At 42.9% G+C, this 26040-nt stretch overlaps 1 protein-coding gene across 2 annotated transcripts in view; it reads right to left on the bottom strand.

The window, feature by feature from the left end:
- ppip5k1b (diphosphoinositol pentakisphosphate kinase 1b) overlaps positions 1-26040 on the bottom strand; it is a 51927-nt gene that overhangs the window by 14166 nt on the left and 11721 nt on the right. The window contains exons 11-26 of one of the 2 annotated variants that reach the window (XM_083974531.1): positions 25398-25473; positions 24888-24997; positions 24576-24599; positions 20143-20228; positions 19853-19978; positions 15086-15207; positions 13922-14104; positions 13580-13721; positions 13056-13279; positions 12111-12238; positions 11895-12009; positions 10984-11091; positions 10764-10880; positions 9682-9822; positions 9231-9339; positions 6399-6548 (exon numbers count right to left, since the gene is read on the bottom strand). In XM_083974531.1, the coding sequence (XP_083830657.1) occupies positions 6399-6548; positions 9231-9339; positions 9682-9822; positions 10764-10880; positions 10984-11091; positions 11895-12009; positions 12111-12238; positions 13056-13279; positions 13580-13721; positions 13922-14104; positions 15086-15207; positions 19853-19978; positions 20143-20228; positions 24576-24599; positions 24888-24997; positions 25398-25473 (1961 nt within the window). The remainder of the gene's footprint in view (positions 1-6398; positions 6549-9230; positions 9340-9681; positions 9823-10763; positions 10881-10983; positions 11092-11894; positions 12010-12110; positions 12239-13055; positions 13280-13579; positions 13722-13921; positions 14105-15085; positions 15208-19852; positions 19979-20142; positions 20229-24575; positions 24600-24887; positions 24998-25397; positions 25474-26040) is intronic. The other variant, XM_083974532.1, reaches the window with a different exon arrangement.

Below are 26040 nucleotides of genomic sequence, written 5' to 3'. Positions count from 1 at the left end.
GGGATATTTCAACATTTTGGCATATTTGCCTATTGCCATAATCCCGTAGCAGTAGGTTCATCACCTTTAATTATCGGTGCATGTTGTTTTGAGATCAGTGGGGCAGAGACGTGAGCTGCTCAGTGAACACAATGGAGGTGAACGGTACATTGTCCCCTGTCCCTCCAAACTCATCAAATACACAACCCAACAACTCTAAAACGCTCTGAATATTCGCCACACTATGAAATAATAATGTAATATTAACAGACAGAGTTGTTTTTGAGGCAAATGCGTAGCCAGAACTTAATTCCAGACACGGCTGCTGGGCGGAGTGATTTCAAAAGTGCAAGTAGTTCTGAGTATTTGCTTCATGTGTTGTTACATATTTATACATGATTATTTCATAGCGTGGTGAATGTGCAGGTCACAACTTGTCCACCAGAGCGTTTTGGAGTTGTTGGATTGTGTATTTGATGAATTTGATGAAGGACAGTGGACCTGTACCATTCACCTCAGCTCATGTCTCTGCCCCGCAGATCTCAAAACAACATGCACCGATAATTAAAGGTAATGAACCTACTGCTATGACTATAGGGATTATGGCAATAGGAGAATTTGCCAACTATCCCTTTAACCCTCTGGCTGTCATGCAAACAACACAGAGACACAGGTTTCCAGTTTGGCATGGGATGGAGCAGGGCTGGAATGATCAGGCAGAAATAAGAGGAAAAGGGATGAATGCACAGACGCAAACCAAAGCCGGAAACACGAGCAACGGGTTCACAAAGGCAGTCGATGCGAAGCTCAGCTGGCACTGGCTGCGTCCCACTCGCTTCAAATGGGTGAAGGGGGCTAGAGGATTATGGGAGCTGACCATGGAGGGATTCTGGGAGCTGCTGACCAGACATCAGCCAAGTCTTGAGGAGGCGGAGGTGGTAGGGACAGTGATGCAGGTGGTGGGCCAGGGCCCTGTCCACAGCCAGAGGGGCAAACCCCAGCGGGGCCAGCTCGGCGGGAAGCCCCTCCAGCAGCTGGACGACATGGAGCTGGTCTTTGGGCTCTGAGGGGGCGAGAGGCAGAGTAGGGACAGAGGAGGAGACACAGAGAGGACAGTGGAGCAGCAGTGACAGGAGCTGTGCCACAGACGGACACAGAGCTGTGCGCTGACTGCGTTTGTAAAGAGTGCAGTTTCATCAATACACGCTGTGACCTTTAAGTTATGAATGACTCAGACCAACCATGAACACTGCTGCAGCCACACACACCCACACAGCGGACACACACACACACACACACACACACACACACACACACACACACACACACACACACACACACACACACACACACACACACACACACACACACACACACACACACACACACACACACACACACACACACACACACACACACACACACACACACACACACACACACACACACACACACACACACACACACACACACACACTCCACTCCAGCCTGCTCATTTCAAAGCAAACTCAATTTAAGAGCCCGACGTCAGATAAAGACAGCAACAGCCAATAATCCATGACACGGTCAATGAATAAACATCAGACACACAACAAGTGAGTCATCAATAATATTATTCAAGGACAAAATAATCAAAATGATTTCAGAAAAAAAAAAACAGTGACATCCCATAATCCGCAGGCCTTTTTTTTTCAAATAACATCAGGATGATGAAACAAAGGTGGTGAAAAGGGGAAGAAGATTGTCTATTTGTGATAAACTGCACTACCCCGAGGACCAGAGCTGTTACCACATCGTCCATGTATGAGCCAAGGTGATAAGAGTCACAAACCTGCCATTAACTGAGCTTTGGCCACTTGTTCTCAGCAGAAACAACCTGCTAAAGCAACACTGACAGCTGCTAACATCTGGTTCTGGCTCTGAATCAATGTGTCAGATGACCCCTGTGCTACAGTAGGATCACATGGGATTTCTCCTGCTGGGCCGTGTCTGGGCTACCTACCTCAATCCTCAACATCAACATATCCTAACAGGAGTTATGGCCCCGTGCTGTGCAGCAGCTCTTCATTTCAGTTGAAAAGAGCCGGTGGGGCCATCAGTGAGCTCATCTGTGAACAATCTCCTGTGCACAGCATCACACTGTGTTCATCAAACTAAAGCTTAAAAAAAGATATGAGACATAACCTTGGAGTTACGCTCATGGAATTTCCCAACAACTCCTGTTTCCAAAAGAAAACTTTGCATCAATCTCATTGGCTGACAAACAAGCTCACTATGAAAAAGCAGAAAACTGCTCAGATTTATTTATTTAATAGTTAGATATTGCTGGTCTATTGCTGTACGAGCGGATCGCTGTGTGCACAACACACTCACTATCTAGTAGAAAAAGAAGATTACTTAAAATATGGAGACACAACTAACAATATTTTCACTGACAATAGTTTCCAACTAATTGAAAAATTGAAATTATGAATAATGATATTGAAATATCAGAAAATACTTAGAAATTCCCATTATGTTACAAAAAAAGTTGTTTGCATTTTACTTGACTTATTGTTTCAGCTCCAGTAAATAATGAGAAATGATGAAAAGCTTCTTGGGAAATGGCACTAATTTGATAAATATAAACTGAATTAAATTCACGTGATCCAAAACAATGCTTAAAATTCAACTCCACATTGAATTCACACTGTGGGGGAGGCTTTTTGCTCAATCTCTTGTCAACAGTTTCAACTTTCAACTGAGAAACGAAAACAACTGTCATTGCCCCAAGTTCTAGAAAATGAGGCCGGACACAGAACACATCTTTATCCTGTTGGGAGCTACAGGTGAAGTGAACACCAACGAATGATTAAAGAAACACAAGAATCAAGATACATGGTGATGAATCCCCCCCCCCCCCCCCCCTTTCCTGATTTCCATTGGTTTAACCTCTCACCTTGCTGCAGTGATGTAGAGGTGGGATCAGTGCACCATGACGACACTGCTGGGTGGAGCTACAGGTACAGGAGAGGACGTTTGTCTGACCACACCCACCAGTGATTTAACGTGGAAACTTTCAACAGTGGAAGACTATTTGACAGAGTGGTTCTGAATTACTCCTTAGTTTGTGTCCAGAGCTGAGAAAATTAACAGAATAAATGATTTAAAATGAAGAAAAAGTGCAAGAGAGGACGTGTTATGATGTGTGCACAGATTGTCTTCGTGTGGGAATATATCTTGAGGAGGGAGATATATTGCACACAAGGAACATACTTCCATACTGTGAAGAAACAGTGAGATCAGAGAGGCAAATTATCAAATGCAGGCAGAGCAGGTGGTGTTAGAGGTGAGGGCCAAAAACAACACAAGGTACAAACACCGAGGGTGTGTGGAGAAACAGAAACTGGTGAGGAGAATTTGGAATTCCTGGAGACGTTTAATGTAATTAACGCAGTCAAACGTCAAACCCCCAACAACAGAAAACACAGGAGATGTTTTCCCACAAAAAAGGTCATGCAAGATAACAAAGAAAACTGGAGGAGTGTCGAAATGAACTTAAATACAGACATACCATTAGTCGGATGCCTGGCAAACGACACAGAAAATCTCTTTACTGCCGGCATAGAGAACAGCTCTGAGGAGATAAGAAAGGTAACTGGTATTACTGGGACTGCTGGAACCTGCGTCTACCTCGTTGCCTGTTTGTATGTGTTAACATGAGTGGGGGGGAAAAATGAAGAGAGAAAAACAGAGAGAAAAAAAAGACTTGGCCTGTCCATTCATCACTGTCTGTCTGCCAACCAACATGCGTGAAGAGGAGAGTCGTCTCTGGGTAAACTGAGAGGAGAGGAGAGAGGCTATCAGAGGAAGTGAAGGGGAAGGTTATGGGATGGATAGAGGAAATGATGGATGTTTTGGTTGAATAATAAACATGCATGGAGGAGTGATGATGAGTCCTAATCTGAAGGGCGATACTCTGACAGGAAACAATCTGAGAATCCACTTTACCTTTCCTGTTTGTCCTCGGCCCTAAGAGCTGCTTCGTGGCTTTCTGTTTTGGCTACGAAGCAGCAGACTGACATTCTGATCTCACTACAAACATGAAGCTACAGACAGCAGCTGGTTAGTTTAGCTTAGCTTAGCATAAAGCTTCAAAACAGAGGGACACATTGCTTCTTGCTTAAATCATATACAGAAATTACATCATGTTTCTGACGACCTAACAAATAAATCTAATGTGATTCTCCGTTAGCTCTGTTTTTGGTCTCCAACTTCTGAGGAAAATATCTGAATATATCTTTACAGTACCTGTAGTATCTGCCTCACTATGTGACAGCCAACCAATATACACTATACACATGCAGGTAGTCGTATGTCCTTGGTGTGGATCAAACCAGTAGAAGTTGCAGCAAGAAAACCCAAATGATGGGATGAAGGATGGAGGTCCGTGGAGAGGGGAGCTGAGGGTCGGGTGATGGCTCTCTGTGGTTTCATTTCATATTAAAGTTGTCAATGGAATCCATTGTTAATATGACTGTATCGACTGCAGCTGTTTGAAATGACTGAATTAAACAAAAGATGCGTTTCTGTCACTTAAAGTTGAAATAGTAACTACGCTTAAATTTTATCTTAATCTCTTCGGTAAACCTTTAATTTACAGGCTATTAATTACGTAATAATGTCAAGAAATAACAAGTAATTGCATATTAATGTCAAGAAACAATCTAGAAATAATAGTCAATTTCATAGTAATGTCATGTTTTTCATAAAGGCAAAAGATTACACATGCTTTTCATGCTTTGAATCTTTTGGGAAAGGACAGAATTTTTCTCCACTAAGTCCTTGTAATTGACCGATATTTCTGAACTATTTCTACGCGATCAATCTTTATTTCTTGGCGTTATTTCTCGACATTACTATGAAATTGACCATTATTTCCAGGCTATTTCTAGACATTATGATACTTGTTATTTCTTGGCTATTTCTTGACATTATCACGTAATTACAGGCCTGTATATTAAGGGGTTATGCTGCGTTCACATGGAGTCCGGTAAACGGCAGACGGCATGCCGGACTCCATGTCTACAGCGACAAATATCGTTGTTTGAAATGCTGATTGCAAGAATATCCACTTTTGTATAATGGCATTAAATTATATCAAATAAAATTATGTAAAATCGATGCAAAAGAAGACATCTGGAACATGACGAGTGATGCCATACAGTATGACAGTGCTGTGGGGTTGCAGCAAACATAAACATGTTGGCATTCAAAGCTTTGCTTTCAAACCGGGCCTGAATTCCCTTCACGTCTCCAGCAGCCACAGGATGGTGTTTTGTCCTGAAGCAGCCTGTTCCTCCTTTAAATGAGCAGCGTAGAACCGAACCCTCACCTGTCGCTCACAGAGCAGCACATACCGTGATCTAAGAAAACTGAGAGAGCGAGGCACCGGTGCGCAGCCTTGCAGTCAGAGTGACACCCAGTGGACAGACTCAACACCTCGGTTTCCTGGCTGTCAGACCTGCAGTGGGAGGAAAACTCCCTGCAGGTTCTCAACGTGCAGATCCATATGGATACATGTCTTTTGCCAGTAAAATGAACTGCTGCTGATGGTTCATCTTTGGAGGCAACTAAACAAACTTGTTTAGTTGTCCAACATAGATATTTAGGATAATTAAATGTCATATTTGTACCCCTGATGGCTGTGGAAACTATTTTCTTGTACTCACCGTTGGTAACATAAGACTGAGGAGAAAGGGCAAGTACAGAGAAGGAGGCTGGGGATTATGTAAAGGTGGATTATTGGGTCTTGAAAATAGATCTGCTCCAAATAATAGGCTGAGTTTCTTAATGTGTGGATTACCATAAATTGTGATTACTAAGAAAAGCCAGCCTTCTGGCTTCCAGACACGAAAAAAATTACTTTACTTCATTACAAAATTTAACTCCCTGAGAGAGGATACCGTTCAACAACATGCACAGAGAGCATTCCAGCACATCCAGACCCAAGCAGACGGTAGTGTGATCAGGGAGCAGTCATGCTGATGTGGAAAATACTGATCACTGATAATGTCACACAGTCAAAATATGCAAAGTAGCATGCCCAGCCTCGGCTGCACAGACAGTCTCCCTGTCGTCAAGTGAGTGCCACTGGCATGCACACTGTAAGGTAAATCACTCAGAAAGGTGATGCAACAGTTTGAAATTGCTGGTTTGTTTTGGGAAAGGGAGTGAGAGGAAAGGGAGCTTTGATTCAAAAACCAGTGACAATACTGAATGGCCCCAGAAACAAAAACAAAAAAAATCAAAGGTAGGGGAAGCTTAAAGAAACAAAAAAAAGAAGAGGGAAAAAAATGAAGATATTTTAAAGCCAGAAGGAAAAAGAAACAAAAAAACACCCGCCTTAGGGAGGAGGAAAGCCAGCGGTGTGAACGTACCGAACATGCCAATCTGGCATGGCAGGCTGCCGGGGGACAGAGGCGGCTTTCGGTGGTGGTGGTGGTGCGTGCGGACGTACTCCCGCAGGTTGGGGGCGCTACAGGACACGCCGAGGGCAGAGGCACTGAAGAGGCCAGAGCAGAGCGAGCCTGTGTGAGGAGGAGCCAGGGTGGGAGGTGTGTGGGGTGAGGGGTGAGGGGATGGGTGGAGGTGTGATGGGTGAGGATTAGTTTCTCATTACACACCATGCCATTACTGTTCAAACTGTTGCTATGGGCAGTTTTTGACATGAGTGGGTGTACATCTTACGTCCTGATGTACACCTGGATGAAAACCTTGTAAGTACAGTTTGAATAACTTTCATATTCTCATCTCATTAAAAAAAAAAGATATAAAATGGACATTCTGAAAACAAGATTATTCCTACAGATGATGACATGAAAGCTACAAGGTTTTCACAATATAGACATGCATACACCTGTGGGTGTATGTGGGTGCATGCATATCTATATACCCACATGGTGCATACAGAACACATGTGTTTTGTATGCAAAGAGCAGCAGAAGTGTGATAAACAGGCCAAGCAAGTGGGACTGTCTCAGACCCCTGTTGAGCACAAACCATGTGAAGTTGCACTTATCGCTGCCACAACAAAACCAAGTACAGACTATAAATTCTTTTGATAAATAATAAAAGGGCATCAGTGCTGAGTCTGTGCCTCATTCCCTTGTCCTATTAAGAGCGTGAAGGTATGAAAATCAGCTCACTGAGGTCGTCCCCGACACCTGCTGCTTCCGTCTGTGCCCTGAGCGCTCCAACAGCGAGGGATCACTCAGCAGCCTCACACTTACTATACATAACAAACCAGCAGGCTGCGCTCACGAGGACGCCCACAGGCTTTAGAAGGAGCTATTTTGATGTCTTGTAAACACAGAGTTAGCTGCTACTTTCACATCTGTGATAATGGAGCTCTGGGTGATTGGATGATTAACACATTTAAGGAGAAGGAGCAAAACAACACTGTCCTTTTGCACTTTTGCCTGCTCTTGTTTGTGATTTCACTTGATCGCATCTGAGATCCTCTAAATGTTTAATATTTTTAAAGGGATAGTTCAACATTTTGGCAAATTTGCCTATTGTCATAATCCCTATAGTCCTCGGAGTAGGTTCATTGCCTTTAATTGTCTGTGCAAGCTGTTTTAGATCAGCGGGGCAGAGACCCGAGCTGCCCAGCTAACGCAATGAATGCAACTCATCAAATACACAATCCAACAACTCCAACACCAAAACGCTCTTGTGGAGAAGTTGTGACCTGCACATTCACCACGTTATGAAATACTCATGTAACATTATGAGATGAGGTTGTTTTCAAGGCAAATGTGTAGCGGGAACTACATTCCAGACACGGCTGCTGGGCGGTGTGATTTAAAAAACATAAGTATTTAGAGTATATGCTTCATATATATGTTATTTCATAGCGTGGCGAATGTGTAGGTCATAATTTCTTCACAAGAGCATTTTGCCGTTGTTGGATAGTGCATTGGATGAGTTTTGAGGGAAAGGCCAAAGTACTGATTCGTGAGCAGCTCGCGTCTCTGCCCCGCCAATCTAAAAACATCTTGCACTGACAATTAAAGGTAATGAACCTACTCCTAAAACTATAGGGATTATGGCAATATGCCAATTTACCAAAATGTTGAATTATCCCTTTTAAGGTATTGATTGTGCAAACAGTAGAACTACCTTTTTCTACAATGTTCTGATGTAAAACTTATGTAAAATCTTGGTAAAATAGAATACTTGATGATTCATTCTTCTCTTTTGCTTGAACAAATATGATGCGATTTTTTAAAGCACATCATCATATCTGTTTGGGAACCATCGAGCTACAGACTTCAGACTCTCAGTGAAGTGCACATAACAAGACTGTTGAGACAAAGTGACTCTGCTCTCCGTTCCGTTCTCATATTCAAAGTTTTATGGTTTTGTCCACACGTCTTGATTTAGCTGCCGACCTTCCATGCATGTGTGAGTGTCACCATGTTAGCAGGTTGTTGGAGGTTGCACGCCCTTGGGAGCTGAACATACAACACAAGAGTCCTTCAAGCGTCTTTTTAGAGGAGGACGGATCTATCATAAAAGGAATTCATTAGATCAAGTGTGTGTTGATTTGTTTAAGATGTTACCAGACCGCACTCGAAACCACCACATTACTTTTAAAATAGTTTATGGATTTTTATGCAAGATCTATTCTTCTGCAATTATCTGAATAATGTCTCATAATAATGCTGCTGCGGTTAGATTCCTGTGCAGACCTCAGAGCTAACGGACAGAAGTACCTATAGAATGTTCACTATGTTGTCACCTTATCACCTGGCGAGGGTACCGGTACCTCTTTCGACACCAGAAGTCCTGCAGTTGGCTGTGATCACAACTCTCCCCACTGACCTCTTGCCTACATAGTTTGAAGTTTGATCCTGCTTGGCTGCTGCTAAGCTAAGCCCGGGGTGGGAGCTATGTGACCATCAGAGAGCGAGGGAGAGGGGGAGAGGGGGGGGGGGGGGAAGAAAAGATAGGAAAAGAAAAATAGACAAAGAAATGCAGGACACACGGAGAGAGGTGGAGAGGTTGGGGGGGTGAGCGAGAAGTCACAGTCAGGGCTTATGAGGAGGAAGAGGATTTGTGATGACAGCTGGAGATAAATGTGATGTGAGGTCAGGTCAGTGTGCCTCTTGGTATAAAAACTCTCTCCCACACACATACAGGACACAGGTCTGACACACACACACACACACACACACACATACACACACCAGAAATGAGGTGCCCACCTAAGCCACTGGTTGCTTTGATCTCAGGAGACTGGCGTGAACACGAGGGGAAGAGTCGGTGGGACGTGCAGCCTTTGGTGGACTGGGTGGGAGAGGTCTCAGAGAGGACCTGAGTGGGGCCATGGAGACCAGGGGTTAAGACTCATATGATCACCGCAGTAAGTCAGGGGCCTCATGTCTCCCATTCATTTAAACACAAACAATTTTAAAGGGATAGTTCAACTTTTTTTTTGAAGTGGGGTTGTATGAGCTACAGATGCCCATTAAGTACACTAGTACAGTTAGTACACTAATGTACTTAATGGGCATCTGTAGCTCATACAACCCCACTTCAAAAAAGCTGAATTATCCCTTTAAGAGAAGAGCAAAAACAATTGCACAAACTGAACTGATACTGAACTGAAGACACTACACTTAACATACAACATACACCAATAGTACAGTCTGGTACCTCCATTGAGCCAGTCTTTCGGTTGCGAATCATGGGAGATCGTCGCTGGATGTTGATTGGTTCTGAAATAGGAAGTGCCTGGTCTGGCTGGTCCTGGGTGAGGTCCTCCAGACTACCCTGATTAGGCTTTTTGTCTTGATTCTGTTTTTGTCAAAGAACAAAAACAGTGTTACACCATAGGTTAAACTTACGCTGGAATATCCCTTTAAGGTAAAAATCTTGCATAGTTCCCCTTTAAGTTTTCTCGGGCAACATACTGAGCCCCAGATTGTTCCTCCTGGCTGTGTATGAGTCCATGCACAGATTCAGTGTATATATAGAAGTGATTGGTTGGATGTGGTAAGTACCGTTACGTGATTTGGGTGGATGCGAAGACTAGAAAAGTGGTACAGTCCATGCCATTGTCAATATCAATTCTATGTTTCAACACAACCAACCTAATTTCCAAGATCATATTGTGTCATAAATGATAACAATAATCTGATGACACATTAGTTTACAGTAGAAGCATCACGTGCTCAAGTGCTGCTGTGATGTATTGTCATAGTGTTCAACAATCTTCTCTTCACACAGACGGTGCCACAATATAACAGCCTACACACCAGAGTGCACAATATAAAGGTTTTATTATAGTGCATCTACGCGTGACAAAGGCCTGTGTAACTGTAGTTAGAGACATGAGAGTTGTGCCAGCAAGAGCTCACTAACTTTTCAATTTAACTTCCTACTAATAAGGCATCGAACTTCTGAATGTAATTATGCAACACCAACAAACTTCGTGTTCATGTAAGCAGAGAGAGGAACAGGCGAAATCTCTAGTGTTTATATTTCATAATTAACAATTAATCAACTCGGGGACCCCAGGAGAGCTCGTTATCTCTTTAAAATAGAACCGCACAACTAAATGTGACCAAAAAGAAATAAAATTAAGTTGGAGCGATGGGCAGGAAACCCTTGTGGCAAATAAAATACAGACATGACTGGGCCGGCTAAACCAATTATCTCATTCCAGATACTGTTCCTCTCTGTTGCGCAACTTAAGATATGAAAAAAAAAACACACACGCTCAGTCGCTCACATACCTCAGAAGAGGCTGGTCTGAAGCCGAAGCCAAGAGGTACGTTCTCCTCATCTTCACATCCTTTGACTCCTGGACTGAAGTGAAGCTCAACATGGAAACGCTCCTCTGAGGAGGGGTCCTGTTCACCACACACACACATACAAAGACTATTCATTTTACTGACCGACTGTGAATAAGAAAGACACTTGTAACCCCAGTAAAGCAGCTTCCTGCAGGCCGACCTTATTGTTGTCTTCGTACAGCATGATGACTATCTGGGTCATGTAGTTGAGTTCAGTCACAGCGCTCAGATAGTCCATCGCCTGTTTCCACTGCTGGTCCTTCTCGTCCTGATACACACAACATGCTGCTGTAAGACATGGGCCTGTATATGCCAACAGTAAGCTAATAATTATACTGAATATCTGCACAACTCCATTGTTATTATGGCCACTCTGGTGTACAAAAAGTTACTACACCATCTATCACAAAGACAAATAATCACATATTCTGCTTTTCAGCAACTGATCCATAGAGATAATTGCAGTTTTAACTTTATGACAGGCAGGGGTGAGTCAGGTGATTAAGTATTAGAGACAGATCATTTCTAAAGACGTTAGATTGCTTTCTATCGTGGTGTTTCACAGTGTGTGATCTAAACAGCTGCCTGACTGTCTGGTATGAACTCTAACAGTAAACAGTAACTGTATAAGACACTGTTTTATCTGTTTTGTCTTCTTTTATCTTCTGTTGCCAGTTGGTGTGTTGGCTCTGATAACAAGGTAACTGATTTGCCTGTGAGTTTAAAGCTGTGGGTATGAGCTGGGTAAGATGCAAGGAAATTGCCCTACTTGGAATTAATTACACTGTCTGAACCTGCATCTGAATCATCCCACCCAGTAGCCCTCAGCTGATACATTCATTATAGCCACCAAATTGACTTCAACTCCAAAAAAAATGTGTCGATCTTTTATGGACATGAACCAATTTGCAACTGGTGCAACTCTAATATAAAATTCAATTTGTGGATGTTCTTCTATTTGTACATGTGCTAAATATTCTAATAAATCATCATGAGCGGCCACAGAAGGAAGGGACAGCATCGCTCTGCGAAAACAACTGATCTGTCTGAGAAGATGAAATCAGAGCGTACGTCCAGCAGTCCTCCGTAGCGGAAGATGCTGAGCAGGGAGTGAACGTGGCTCTCGCTGGTGAAGTAGAGGCGTGTCCGGACGTGGCGCCCGGGAGACATCACACCCCGAGAGTACCTGAAGACCAGGGGGACGGCAAAATGACACGAGGGTCAGTACCACACCACACAAGCTTAGGTGCACATGAATGTTGAGTTTGCTTCAGTGGTTATGCTCACAGTGGGTGCAGCTTGTTTACTGCCTCGTCCTCATGGGTCCTCTGCAGGTCCAGCTGGATCTTCTTCATCAGAGGAACGCAGTAGGCCTGAGCAATGTCCAGTTTCTCAGCTTTGGTGATGCCATACTCCTGATGTGACAGACACGGAGGAAGAAATAACCATTTTAATCTACTTCTCCATGGTAGTGAGGAGATGGACCACATCTTAGAAAGCAGGGAAACATGCTGAACTCTCCTCAGCATCACGGGGTGAATGCAGATAATGAGTGACATAACCATGCATTGAGGCCTCAATATATATGATTCAGCAGGTTTTCAATGACTTTGCAAAATTCTGCTCTAAAACTTCCATGACCTGAACACCTTTTCCTAGAAAATTAAAAAGAATGTTTCACTCATTCAACTTTTTTGAGCTGTATGTAACCCTCCTCGTCACAGTGAAAACAATGTTTTAAAACATTATTGACAATTATTAAAAAATAATTAGTGAAATACCTGCTTCGGTCAAGTCATCAGCCCTTTAGAAAATACCATTATAAACTTGCTGAGGTGCAACTACTCAACTACTGTATATTCGTATGTGATATGTGATTCGTACTGTTTTTCTGGAGTGTGGATCACCAAAATATTAAGAACTCCTCTTTTACTGCTGAATCTTATTACCTGTTCAGCTTTAACATTGTAATTTTGCCACAGGGATCACTGAAGTTCCATTCTGTAAGATAATCGTTTCATCACAATTATCTGCATAATGCCCCCTGGTGCGCTTTTCTAATTTGACCCATTTGTTAAAATCCTTGACGTGTACAGATAATTAAAATACATCATTCATGCCTCCAGCTTTGGCTGGCTGGAATATATTCTGATGTTACAAGACCATTCAGAACTGAGAGATGTGGGAGTGAACCTTATGAGTTCGACCTTATAGTGTGAGTAAGACTTTAACCTGTGGTATAACTATGTCGGCCAGGGCGCGGGACAGTCGGAACAGCTCCAGCGTGTCCTCCAGCCCCAGAGACGCGTTGTGCTGCGAGTCGTATTTGATGCAGTCGTAGATGTCGGGGATCTTGCTGATGTCGTAGCGTCCGTTCTTCGTGCGGAAATCTCTCTCCAGTTTGGACCAGCGCTGCAGCATCAGCTCCAACGTCTCGCTGTGGTAAAGCTGCAGGTCTGGAGCAAAGCAGCGGATACATCACCATTCAGTAAGGCATCTGGGTAAAGGAGCTGAGTAGCAGTTACATCTTGTTCTTGTTTATCAAGCTAGAGTCACACTATCTGGCTTCATGTGCACACACATCAGGTTATGTGCATTCAAGTACTCAAAACAAAATACACGACATCTCAAAACATACATCAAGTAATTCAAGTATTGAAACAGAGTACATAATATCCCAGAACATAGTCAATTGTAACAACCTGAACACCTGAAAACACCTGAACCTGAACACAGGCAGTCGAGGTTGACACTACCTGCAGACTTGGGGTCCTCCAGTCTCTTTCGGATCTGTGATGTGAGACTCTGGATGAGGGCGTAGACCTTGTCACACGTCCTGACTGGATTGTCTATGACCTTCATGGAGTTCACCAGTGACGGACTATCTGTTGGGGCCAACTGGAGCCCAGCAGAAATAGAAGGAAACTGATAAAATGTTCTACATGTTATCATTATCTCTGGATACCTCTGAAATGGAGACGTATAACTCACGTCCAAGTGTTTAACTTACTTGCATACAGGATATTGCACGAGCGATATCTTATCATATGAAGTCTTTTTTTTAATTTTCATTTCAGCCTCTCACGTTTGACAAATACCTTGTCATAGTCCTGTGGTGTGTACTCCTGATCCTTCTGCATGATCTCATGTAGCCGGGCCTTCACCTTCTGTTGGCAGTCGGTCAGAGAGTCACTGTCGCTGTCCAGCAGTCCATTCATGTTGGCACTCTTCACCATCTGGACCAGGATGGGGGTCAGCTCTCCTTCTAGAGCCAGCAGACCCTGCAGAGAAACCAGAGGACTTGAGCTGAAGCTATTGTGTGGCATAAAGTTACGGTCAAGCCGAGTTTTAAAAAACTATACCTGCACCTTTTAAAAGGTAAACTTTGATGTCTATTTAACTGAAAAGAGTTTTCATATTGTAATTTCTGTCTATTAAAACCTGAAACTAGATTTTATAATCTCTAAAGCTGAGCTGAAATGATTGGGAGATTAGTTGTTTGATCAAACAATATAAAATGAATTACTGTCATGTGTTATTTGTTCTGGGTTCTGAGGAGTTCCTGGATTCCTCTGACTTACAGGACAGGAAACTAATTATTTTTTGGATTCTGGTTTAACCAAACAAGCTTCTTGAAGATTTCACCCCGAGTTGAGATACACTGATCGACATTTGACAACGTTCAAGTCACACTAGAGCACAATATATTCTGGATCTTGAAAGGAACAACTGCAGCTAAGTCACTCCAAACTTACTGTAGAACATGGGTGAGAGTAAAGCATCCCCTATTTTGACTTTATTTGGAAAGGATAGCCCCTTGAGATGAACCATCTCATTTTCGAGGGGATCTAATTTAAAGCAGAAGTAAGCGGAATGTACAGTATGTGTTAATATAAGTCTTAAATAGTTCTATCTTCCGACAGCAATCACTTATATAGAGTGTTTGGTCTGAAACACGGGTCTGTCAGTCACTCTGCTCTGCTGTAAGCCGAGGAGAAAACTTTCCTTGTATCCTACAACCTTTATCCAATGAGGAGAGAGAACGGCATAAAGGGGCGGGGTCCTCTCTGTGTGTGCAGCCAAGGGATGCGTGTGAATGTGATGACGTAGGGACGAGGGCGGGGACTGCTAACTCCATCGGCTGACAAGAAGTTAGCCAAAACGACCGGATTGCTTACTTCTGCTTTAAGTACGTCCCTGGTGTAAATGATAAAAATATAGGAAATCACTGTTTTTTTCTGATTTGACAGAGACAGAATCACCTTGGCGAAAGCAGCAGCCGTCATTTGCACTCTGCCTTCGTCAGACGCGTAGATCTTCAAGTCATGGCGGTAAGTGCTGTGCAGGCGCAGGAGACCACAGCCTGGAAACCCAGCATAGTCACCTGGGGGATCACATACAGAGCAGAGAATCACAGTTAACTGGACCCGCTACAGCACCGAGATACTGTACAACGCTTTTACACTTAGAAGAAGGGCTGAGTTGGGGAGGTAGTTGAAAAGAAAAGTGTTGATTGTACCCAAAAGTACCAAGGATTTCCATTCCATTAATTATAGGCACACAGGCAACACAGCACCTGAGCAGGTGTGACATCACTTTCAGTTCAAATGCAAAACATTTGGTCTGTTTTTTACATGGTTGGTTCTCTTTAATGCAAACTGGAATTGTGTGGTTTAAAGGGATAGTTCACCCAAAATTGAAGTTATCCGTGGCTTCTCTGAGTTACAGAGGGTCTCGGCATAGCATTGCATGTCCATATAACGGTTGCAAATGGATACCAACTGTCTTCGTAACAAAAAGACACACCAAATACCTCCATGCTGCTCGTATGTAATGTCCGTCTTGTATTGAAGCCCCGAAATGCGAAATTGTCCCGAAAAAAATAAAATAAGTCTATATTTCAGCTTGTTTTGTAGCGGAAGCTTCTCGAACCTCCTCTTCCCGGTTCGTCAAATTTGGACGAACTGGGAAGAGGACAGACCCTGGTTCATCCAAATTTGACGAACCGGGAAGAGGAGCTTCCGCTACAAACAAGCTTGAAATAAAGATTTTTTTCATTTTTTTCGGGACAATTTCGCATTTCGGGGCTTCAATACAAGACGGATATTACATACGAGCAGCATGGAGGTATTTGGATGTTTTTTGGTGTGTCTTCTTGTTACGAAGACAGTTGGTATCCATTTGCAACCGTTATATGGACATGCACTGCTATGCCGAGACCCCCTGTAACTCAGAGAAGCCACGGATAACTCTGAAACTTCTCCCAGCCCTTAGTCGACATGAGGGTGAGTAGATAATGAGTGAAATTTCAATTTTGGGTGAACTATCCCTTTCAGGCATCAATAAAATGAAGTGAAAGTGAATATGCTGAGTAACCCCCCAAAATTAATAAGGACAGCTTCCCTGCAGATGAGATCAAACACTTCAGATCACCTACTAGGACAAAGACCATACATGTCTTGAACACGCTAAATGTACCTCAGTTGTTGTAGCTGGAGGAGGTGGATGCATACCAACGCCACAGATCAAATCACACTGATGCTTCATGCATTTCTCTAGTGTAAATCTAATGAGCCTGATGTCTGGGTTATCATGCCACATTTCACAATGGAAGATCAGGTTGGCGTTGGGGGGACTTACCCCTGGCCTGGCTCCAATCCAGGCTAAAAATATGCATCATCAAACATACAAGAAGTCATGAAAATAAAAATGCAGTAGGATTAGTGTGAGATGATCCGCGTTAGCTTACAACACCAAAAACTGCAGTCGCTTTAGCTGCATGTGTATGTACGAGCTGGTGGCCCAAAACAACAATCGGGCTGCGGTGGATCAACTTGGAGACGACGACGACGACACAAACAATCCACAGCAATCTCAATGTCGGACAAACAAGACCAGTCTCCGGATGAAATGGAACAAAAAAAATCATGATGAGATGAGGAGGAGGAATCAAGAGCACGTTAGTGGACAAAGCGACAAACGCGCAGAATGAGAGAGACAGCGGAAGGAGCGTGATATCCAGGAAACCCTTCTCTTACCAAAGTCAATAGGGGACTCACAGCCAAGGGACCGGCGGTTACCGGCTAGTAGTTTATACAGTGCAACAACAGGTAAGAAGAGAAGAGCAGAGTTAATAGACAAAACATGTGGTGGAGAAAGAGGTATGAAAACAGTAGCTGGGATGAGACTATGGTCTTCTTTTCATTCAAAAAGAAAGAAGCAGGAAAGAGACAGAGCGCATCTAACCACTGATTCTGTCTCCCATTCAGCTTCAGCTTGTTTTTCTGTGCAGTTCGGGAGCTGCACAGGTTTTCATGCACTATGAAACAAACATTAAGAGAGCGAGAGAGCCTGAAAAAGCGTGGTGGATGAAAAGCATTTGAAAGACCTTCAGGTGACGGGCAGGTTCGTCCAGTTATTGGTTGTATTTCACTCTGGTTAAAAGCAGCAAGGCAAAGATGCTACAACATTAAAAAGCAAAGCGTCGCTGTCACAGCAGGGTGTGGTTATGTAGTCCACTCCATGTCCACACCCAGATTGATTGTCTGAACTGAGCAGGGTGTGGACAACACTTAGCAACAGCTAGATGGCAGCACAAACAGTATTTTCTTCCTGGGTAAACTGTTCTTACTGTTTTAAATATCATTATCCATTGTGATGGATATTTCTTACAGAATACAACATCAGTCCACTACAGCCCAGATCATTCTACCTGCAGCCAGTCACTTTCCACTAGGCAAAACTTATCCATCACCTTAAGTACATTAACATCTACTTATCTCGACCTAGCTTTCTATTTAAAGGCCCCATGCTGTGCACTTTTCTCTGGGTTTATTTACCTGCTGATATCCCTAACAAGATGTATCATTGGTTTTGAGTACCTGTGATCTGCTTAATATTGTTTATACTGCCCCTTTCTGTTGCCTCTTTCTGGAGCTCTAGCAGGCACAGGTCATTTGGCCAATCAGAAGAGAGAATGAGAACCTCTCCTCTGATTGGCTGACTGTTTTTGAGTGGCATGTGGTCGGGCCAATCACAGGCAAGTAACTGAAACCTAAGCTGCATTCATAAAAATTGAAAAATAACAACTGGTCACGGTGGGCGGAGTTACCTTGTGTGTGACATCACAGAAAGGAGGAAGTGCCTATCTGCTCGTCTTAAAGAGAATGTTCCTACAAATGGGCGGTGTGTGTTTCTCCATTTATGACCAGTTTGATGCATGGGGCAGTATATACGTGGCCCAGAGACCTCCCCAAGCACGAAAAAATAACCGAAATCACATTTTTCATGCCATGGGGCCTTTAATACTTTTTAACTTATTTGGATTATTTATTTAAGATCTTATTTCTCATTATTAGAACCTATGCTCCCTGACCACTTCACAGTCTAATACAATCAAGTACAGCAGCTCTGTCACATTTTCTTCCCACTGATAATGTATCTTAGCCAGTTTTTGTTAAAACCTTGTTTTCTAACTACTACAACCTCAGCAATGCACTTTAGTGACAGTGTCACTCAAAACTGAATAGTGTTGGGCTGTTGTTAGATGTGATTATTTGGTGGTGTTGTGGTGCATTTGACCAAACCACACAGATTATCAGGAGGAGAGACTGTTCTGTTCAACAGAAGGAATCCACCTCTTTTAAAGGGATATTTCAACATTTTGGCAAATTCACCAATTGTCGGTGCAAGCTGTTTTTAGATCGGCAGGGCAGAGACGTGAGCTCTGCATGACGCGCAGTATTTCCACCTTTCCCTCATCAAATACACAATCCAACAACTCCAAAACGCTCTTGTGGACAAGTTGTGACCTGCACATTCACCACGCTATGAAATAATAATGGAACGTTACGAATTGTTTTTGAGGCAAATGCGTAGCCGGAACTACATTTCAGACACGGCTGCTGGGCGGAGTGATTTCAAAAGCGCAAGTAGTTCTGAGTGTTTGCTTCACACGTCAGAATGATACATAATTATACATTATTATTTCATAGCATGGTGAATGTGCAGGTCAGTGGAGTTGTTGGATTGCATATTTACTTTGATTAGGGAAACGTAGAAATACAGAGCGCCTCAGTTGCGTTAGCTCAGCAGCTCGCGTCTCTGCCCCGCCGATCTAAAAACAGCTTGCACCTACAATTAAAGGTAATGAACCTACTCCTAAAACTATAGGGATTATGGTAATAGGCCAATTTGCCAAAATGTTGAAATATCCCTTTAAGGCTGCATGTTTTTCCCATTTTAGATTTACGAGTTTAAGTGTCTTTTCAAAACACTCCCTCTGTAAGTTATGTGTGTACTTACATTTACTATGGTGGTGTTAAGGTATGGTCCACAGATATTTTACTTGTTTTACAGACAGACTGTACATCATCTATTGTTGCGACACCGACTTTTCACCTATTTTGTTCCTACAGAAATCCATCATGGACACATCAACTCTACAAAAAAAGACCCAGTGGCTGTGGACAGCCTTCAGATCTGGCTTGACAACGCTGATCCAACTTTCGGTGACATGGATGTTAGCTATGCTGTGTTGACACTATACTTTTCATACTTGTCTGAAAAGAAAGGCTGGAAATAAGCATTGAAGAGCAAAGAAAGGAGCATGTGGGAGGGCGGTCTGGGCTGCACCATGATCATTTGTTATTTTGACTGTGTTAAAAAGAGATGAACTTTGTGCCTTAGTGGATGTATGCATGGGTTTTGCTTAAAAACACATGTGTAAGTTTGCATGTTTGCTTTTCTTGAGGGCATGCAAGCATTTGTACACAAAAGCAGTTCCTATCTCATGGAGTTTGGAGAGTTGAATTTCACACAGGAAAAGGCCAAGAGAGGAAAACATCTGCATGTGCTCTACAATTTGTCTCTTTCTTATTATATGTTTTTTTGTGCGAAACAAAAAAAATAAAGCAGGAGAAAAAGAATTTTGCACCGTGAAAGAGCTGAATTTACATCAGAGCCAAAGAGGAAAGGTCCCTTGTATTTCAATTAGCTTGTATGCATGTTTGAGCGCGTCAGGTTGGTACCTTGACCTCCGGGGTACATGCAGCGAAAGGCCCGGCCCAGTTCCTCAGCCTGAACGCGGCCTGCAGGCGTCAGCTCGCCGCCCCACTTCAACACCAGCAGCAGAGACGGACCGTCTCTCTTAGAGTCTGGAAAAACAGCAGCAGCATCTTTAAATCGCTACACAAATACACTGTTAAATGTTTGAGCTTTGTGCAAGCTGCACAGCATAGATGTTGTCTGTCTGAACACAGGCGGCATTTAAAGAATTCACATAATCATAGTTGCTGTTTCTGTGTTTGTGTGTTCGTACCTTCTTCTTCGCTGGAGGCTTTAGGCTGGCCGTTACGCAAGTAAGTCAGCTGGACTTTCCTGTTGATACCTGAGAAATGACCGTACCTGGTGGGAACGATCACACAGAGCAGACACAGCAAATTTTGATGTGCACATAAATAGAGAAAAAAGGCAAATATACAGTAGAGGTAAAGGGTTTACTCCATCTTCAGCAGTTTTCTTGAGTATCTCACACTTCCACTACAACAGAACAGGGCAGCATCTTATCTCTAATCAGACACACAACCAAGTATTAGCAGCCGGTTTAATGATCATTCTGCCACTAAACGGTAGATCCAGTGGGCCTCCCTGTGTGATTTCGGGGTGTGTTTGTGCACATGAGTGTGGGCAGGAGAAACATAACCAACAAAGTGTCACCCAGACATTTTAAAATAGTGTGAGGTGAACAACCAAGGCCAAATATCTGTTGCGATTCTTTCTCGAGCGCCTGTACTCGCCCGACGTGTCGCTCCACAGTAAGAATTTGGCACATTCAGCAAACTAATGACCACATAGTGTTCTGTAATAGGACAAGCTGGCGAGCGGACGCCTCAAAAAGCCACATGATGATGGACCCTGAACCAGGATAAATAACTCTGGCACGGAGCCAGAGAGCTGAAGCTGGGACCTGCTGCATTAGAATGGTTTGTTTCCGTTTCTTGGATGCATGACATTTATTTTGTGAGTTCAGCAGCTGGAACTACTACAGCAGAATTACTCCCAGCCTGTTAAGAGCTGCTTTACATTATGACATGAGGTCTAGAGAGAATGAGCGAGAGGCCTCAGAGCTACAGGCCGTTAAGTCTCTCTAAGAGCTGTGTGTGCTCTGTAATGTGAGCTGCAGGTTTTGGGGATCTACATGTTTGTGACAGTTGCTGAAAAGAATCAAAGTTGTCATGATGTACATACGGTCTAATATAAGTCATGAGTGAGACATTTCATAAGATAATACTGGTGATTCTTTATAATTTACTCACCATCAACAAATCTCACAAATGACATTGGACTATCTGACATGTCAACTACACAGCAACAATGATGCTTTTGGTAAAACATGTGAACCCTTTCTGTCATAAACTGGTTTGAATATTTCCACCATTCTCACAGGAGGGTTTGTATCAGAGCTTTAAATGCTCTGCCTCAAAAGGGACACTCCACTTTTCCATTTAATTGATATACTTTTATTTCTGTATACCTTTATTTAATCATGTAAATATATCATACATAACAATATATATATTTTTTTACTTGTATAGGATGTGACTCCTGAATCCCTTGTCTGCATGTAATTTGAATATGTATGTGAGCCAAATGTTTGCTTGTTTGTTTTCTTATATGTGTTCATGTGAACATATTACAACTTCTTGACTTTGGATTAAAGTTTTGAATATGTTAATGACACTTAAGAAGACATTGTGGAATCTAATGGATTCATAGACCTGGACTTTGATGAGCCAGAGTCACACTGAGAAAGGAACGACTAGCGGCAACAGCTAGTCGATTCCATCAACTGATAACAAAAGATCTGTTAGCAGTCACTGTCCAGGGGCTGCGAAGTGGGTCAATAAATTGCATGAAGAGTCTGAGGCAGGTTCTCAGAGATGCTTCAAACAGACTACTTGCCAAAAATATTAAAGGCAAATGTGGCTTAAGCAAAAAAGGTTTTGATCTACTGCACTGATAAATAAAACATGTAAGCAATCTTCCATCTTTACTTTAAGTATCCAAAACCTCTGCACAAGAGCTGGCAATCACACAGCAAACCAGATATCTTTCACTTCAGTCGACTTTATCATAGTTTTTGAGCCTCACTTGTGTCTGTAAATCCAGCCAGTCTATTGCACCCATCACTTCATGGCACTGAAATATATTTTCAACCTTGCTTTCCCTGAATTGTTATCTGTGAACCAGCAAAATCGCTGTAATTAGTATAAATGCATACAGGAGGCATGAGGAAGGAAGACATTAGAAGACTTAGACTGCGGGTGGTGTGTGCTGAGGACGGCATGCAAGAGAAAGTAGCACAGCAAACACTGATTTACAGTACACACACAGAAACACAGTAGGGCTGGACGGTATGGTTTAAATCCATTTGAAGCATGAATAGTAATGGTATGTCACAGTACATTAGCTTGAAAATCTTCTTTTTTCTTCATTTAATGTTTTTTTCTTTGTATCACTAGTTTTATTAATTCTTTTCAACAGACAAATAAATAAGGAGTTGTTTGTTTGCCTTTACATGTTTTAACTGTCAACCTGCAGTCTTCCTCAGAAGCGCCAGCTGACGGCTGTGACGCATCGACTCTGTGACTCGATGACGCTTCTGAGGAAGACTGCAGGTTGACAGTCAAAACATAACTTAAATTAAGAGATGTTCTTTGTTCTTTTACCTTTACATGGAAAAGAACATCTCTTAATTTATGTCTGTTGAAAAGAGATGGTCACACTAGTTCACAGTACATTCACCACCCCCACCAACCTGTGGAGTTGAACCAACCCCACAGAGGGTGAAGTCACCGTAGCTCACCAGGGCTGACATACAGAGACAAACAACAACAACACACATTCACACCTACAGGCAATTTAGAGTCACCAATTCACCTAATGTGTGTGTGTTTGAAGTGTGGGAGAACCCACACGGGAACAGGAAGGACACAAACTCCACACAGACAGGCCCGAGGTCTTCTTGCTGTGAGGCAACACTTCTACCCACTGCATCCCTGCGCCACCCTCAGCGAGGGAAATTTAACCGTCATCGCTCACTATCTAGCAGCAGCAGCGTACCGCCATGGCTTCCTGTGGTTATGTCATTGCTACTTAAAGGGATATTCCGGTCTAAGTTTAAACCATGGTCTAACACACCATGACACCGAGTAAGACCCCCCCCGAGAGAGATCAAGTTTGCCAACCACTAGCAAAGACCGCATGATAACAATACACTGCTGTTGATTCCTCCACCAGCAAACCGCCATCAAAAAAGCCACTCATAGCCACAAATAATGTACAGAACAGCACCAAACTTCATCAACAGTACACACAAGGTCCCAACCCATAATATGAGGCATCAAACATCTGTTAGCTTTGCCTGGTTTCTATTGAAAAGAGACAAAAACACAACTCACCCACTCTCCTCCAGCCGCTTGCTTGTGGGAAAGCCCTGACGAGTCGAATACCGAATGCATCAGTGTTCCTCTCTGTCTGTTTCTAACAATAACTAGCGATGACAGGGAAATGATTTTCTTCTGCACTCGGTAATGAACTTGTTAGGGCTTCCGCATTAGTAGAAAGCAGCTGGAGGAGAGTGGGTGAGTTGTGTTTTTGTCTCTTTTCAATAGACACCAGGCAAAGCTAACAGAAGTTTGATGTCTCGTATTATGTGCTGGGACCCTGTTTGTACTGTTGATGAAGTTTGGTGCTGTTCTGAACATTATTTGTGGCTGTGAGTGTTTTTTTTTTTATGGCGGTTTGCTGGTAAAGGTAAAGGTAAAGGTAAAGGTACTTTATTTGTCACATATACAGCTAGTACAGTGAAATTCTTTCTCTGCATTTAACCCATCCCTGAGGAGCAGTGGGCAGCCGCGGTGCAGCGCCCGGGGACCAACTCCAGATTATGAGCCAGTGCCTTTGGTCAGGGGCGCTGACTGGAGGATTAACCTAGCTGACATGTTTTTAGTGGTGGGGGAAACCGGAGCACCCGGAGGAAACCCACGCAGACACGGGGAGAACATGCAAACTCCACACAGAAAGGCCCTGGGCGGCCCGGGATTCGAACCCAGGACCTTCTTGCTGTGAGGCAACAGTGCTAACCACTGTGCCACCGTGCCGCCTTTTTTTTTTTTTTTTTTCGTAAAGGTACTTTTAGGAGGAATCGACAGCAGTGTTTTGCTATTGTGTGATCTTTGCTGAAGCTGCTACAACTAGAGAAGCTAGCGGTTGGCAAACTTGATCTCTGGAGGGGGGGGGGTCTTACTCGGTGTCACAGTGTGTTAGACCATGGGTTATATTGAAGCCGGAATATCCCTTTAAGAGCTGCTCTACTGGTCACATGGTTGAGACAAAATCCACACAGCAGCACAAATTCCTACCGACTTTACTTTTTATACCGTCCACCCCTAAAACACTGTGAAATCATCACAGATATTTGACTGTGTGTGTGTGTCCAATGTTAATGGCACCAAATGAATGGATGTTAATGGAAATGATACACTCAGTGTACAAAATATCAGGAATACCTTCAAACCATTATCTCTAATTTCTCGTCTTGCACAAACATGACTAAACTACCGTCAATGCTGATGTTTGTGTCACAGACAAAGGAATTCCTTATATTTTGTACATACAGTCTGTGAGGACTAGAGAAAAGGAGGGTGGTAAAACCTCATCCTTTAAAATGAGAAGGGAGAGGGTGCGTACTGAGTGTCATTCAAGCTGGATTCCCTTGTGGAGAGAAAGGAGGGATGGTCGGGCAGAGGAAAAGGGGGATAGAGGAGGGAAAGAAAAGATAAAGCAAAGAGTTAGAGACACAAGAGAGGAGGGAGTGAATCACAGTCAACATATGTCTGCCTGTGAGTATGAGAAGGATGACTGAACCTTAGTGGAGTGTTGAAAGATGAAGCTAGTTTTTGCATCGTGAATCACAGATGAGAGTGGATGAGTGATGAAGAAACAGGAGGATAATGACTGGTGGTGTGTGTGTGTGTGTATCTGATGTGAAGCATCACTCACATCTCCAAGACAGTCTTGAGCTGCTCCAGTTTAGATTTCTTCTCCTCAATCTCACAGTCATTGTGCTGGACCAGTTCATCCAGCAGCAGGCGGGCAATATCCAGCACTTCCTGCACAGACAAGGAGCCACTTATCCTTAATTTGCCTTTTTATCTCTAATTTTTTTTTATCCAGACTAAACACACGCAGGATCCTCTGCAAATGTCCTTGATGGACATCGTGTGAAAGACAAGACTGATAGTGAAGATGGAAGCGTCAACAATGTTCTATAATATAGAAGAAGATACAGTGACAGGATGACAGGACTCAAGACAACCCAGTCCAAATATTTAGACAACACAGCAATGACGGTTTATGTTCCATAATGATTATGAGGCCCAGTCCTGTGTATGTAAACATTACTGTATCCCAACTAAAAACCCTTAATTACTAAAAGGATTCACTGATAATCAGGGTAAAACAGACGCAGGCTGGAAAGACAGCGTGGGAAAGAGAAGGAACAACAGTCACCTGGAGCTGTTTGGGCTTCTTCAGCTTTAGCTTTCCTGACTTGTAGCCCCCATACTTCTCAAACAGCTCAAAGAATCTGCGAAAGACAGACAGAGAGAAGATCAATTATTTCTCAAGAAGAATAAGAACATACACATCTGACCCAAAGTGGGTTAAGACTGATGCACTGGAGGGGTTGGACTGAAATTTTAACTCAACTGTTCACATATTGTGTGAACTGTTTACATACTCATACCGTACAGCACTTTTAAGCATTCTCTTTCAATCTGCTTGCACTACATTTTTGCAGTTTTATTCACCCATATTTCACATTTTGTACAAACTGTGAATATTTATAAATATATATCATTCCTGCACTTCATTTATAGATGTATGTTATATTACCTACAGCTCATGCACTTCTGGTCAGATGCAATCTACATTCCATTGCCTTGTTTCCAAGACATGTGCAATGGCAATAAAGTTAAATCTGGATCTGAATAAGATGCTTGAATCAAATTGTGTGACATTTTGACATATGACTGTTAAGCATGACAATAATGATAGTTGGTTAGAGTATGTCTGTGATTAATTTAGAGTGGTGTTTTTATGGTGATTTTACATGGCTGGAATTGATTCTGCATAATCTGATACAGTTTCACAG

The sequence above is a fragment of the Trachurus trachurus genome (assembly GCF_905171665.1).
Source record: "Trachurus trachurus genome assembly, chromosome: 6".
NCBI lineage: Eukaryota > Metazoa > Chordata > Actinopteri > Carangiformes > Carangidae > Trachurus > Trachurus trachurus.
This window is presented reverse-complemented; position numbering and strand designations above follow the sequence as displayed.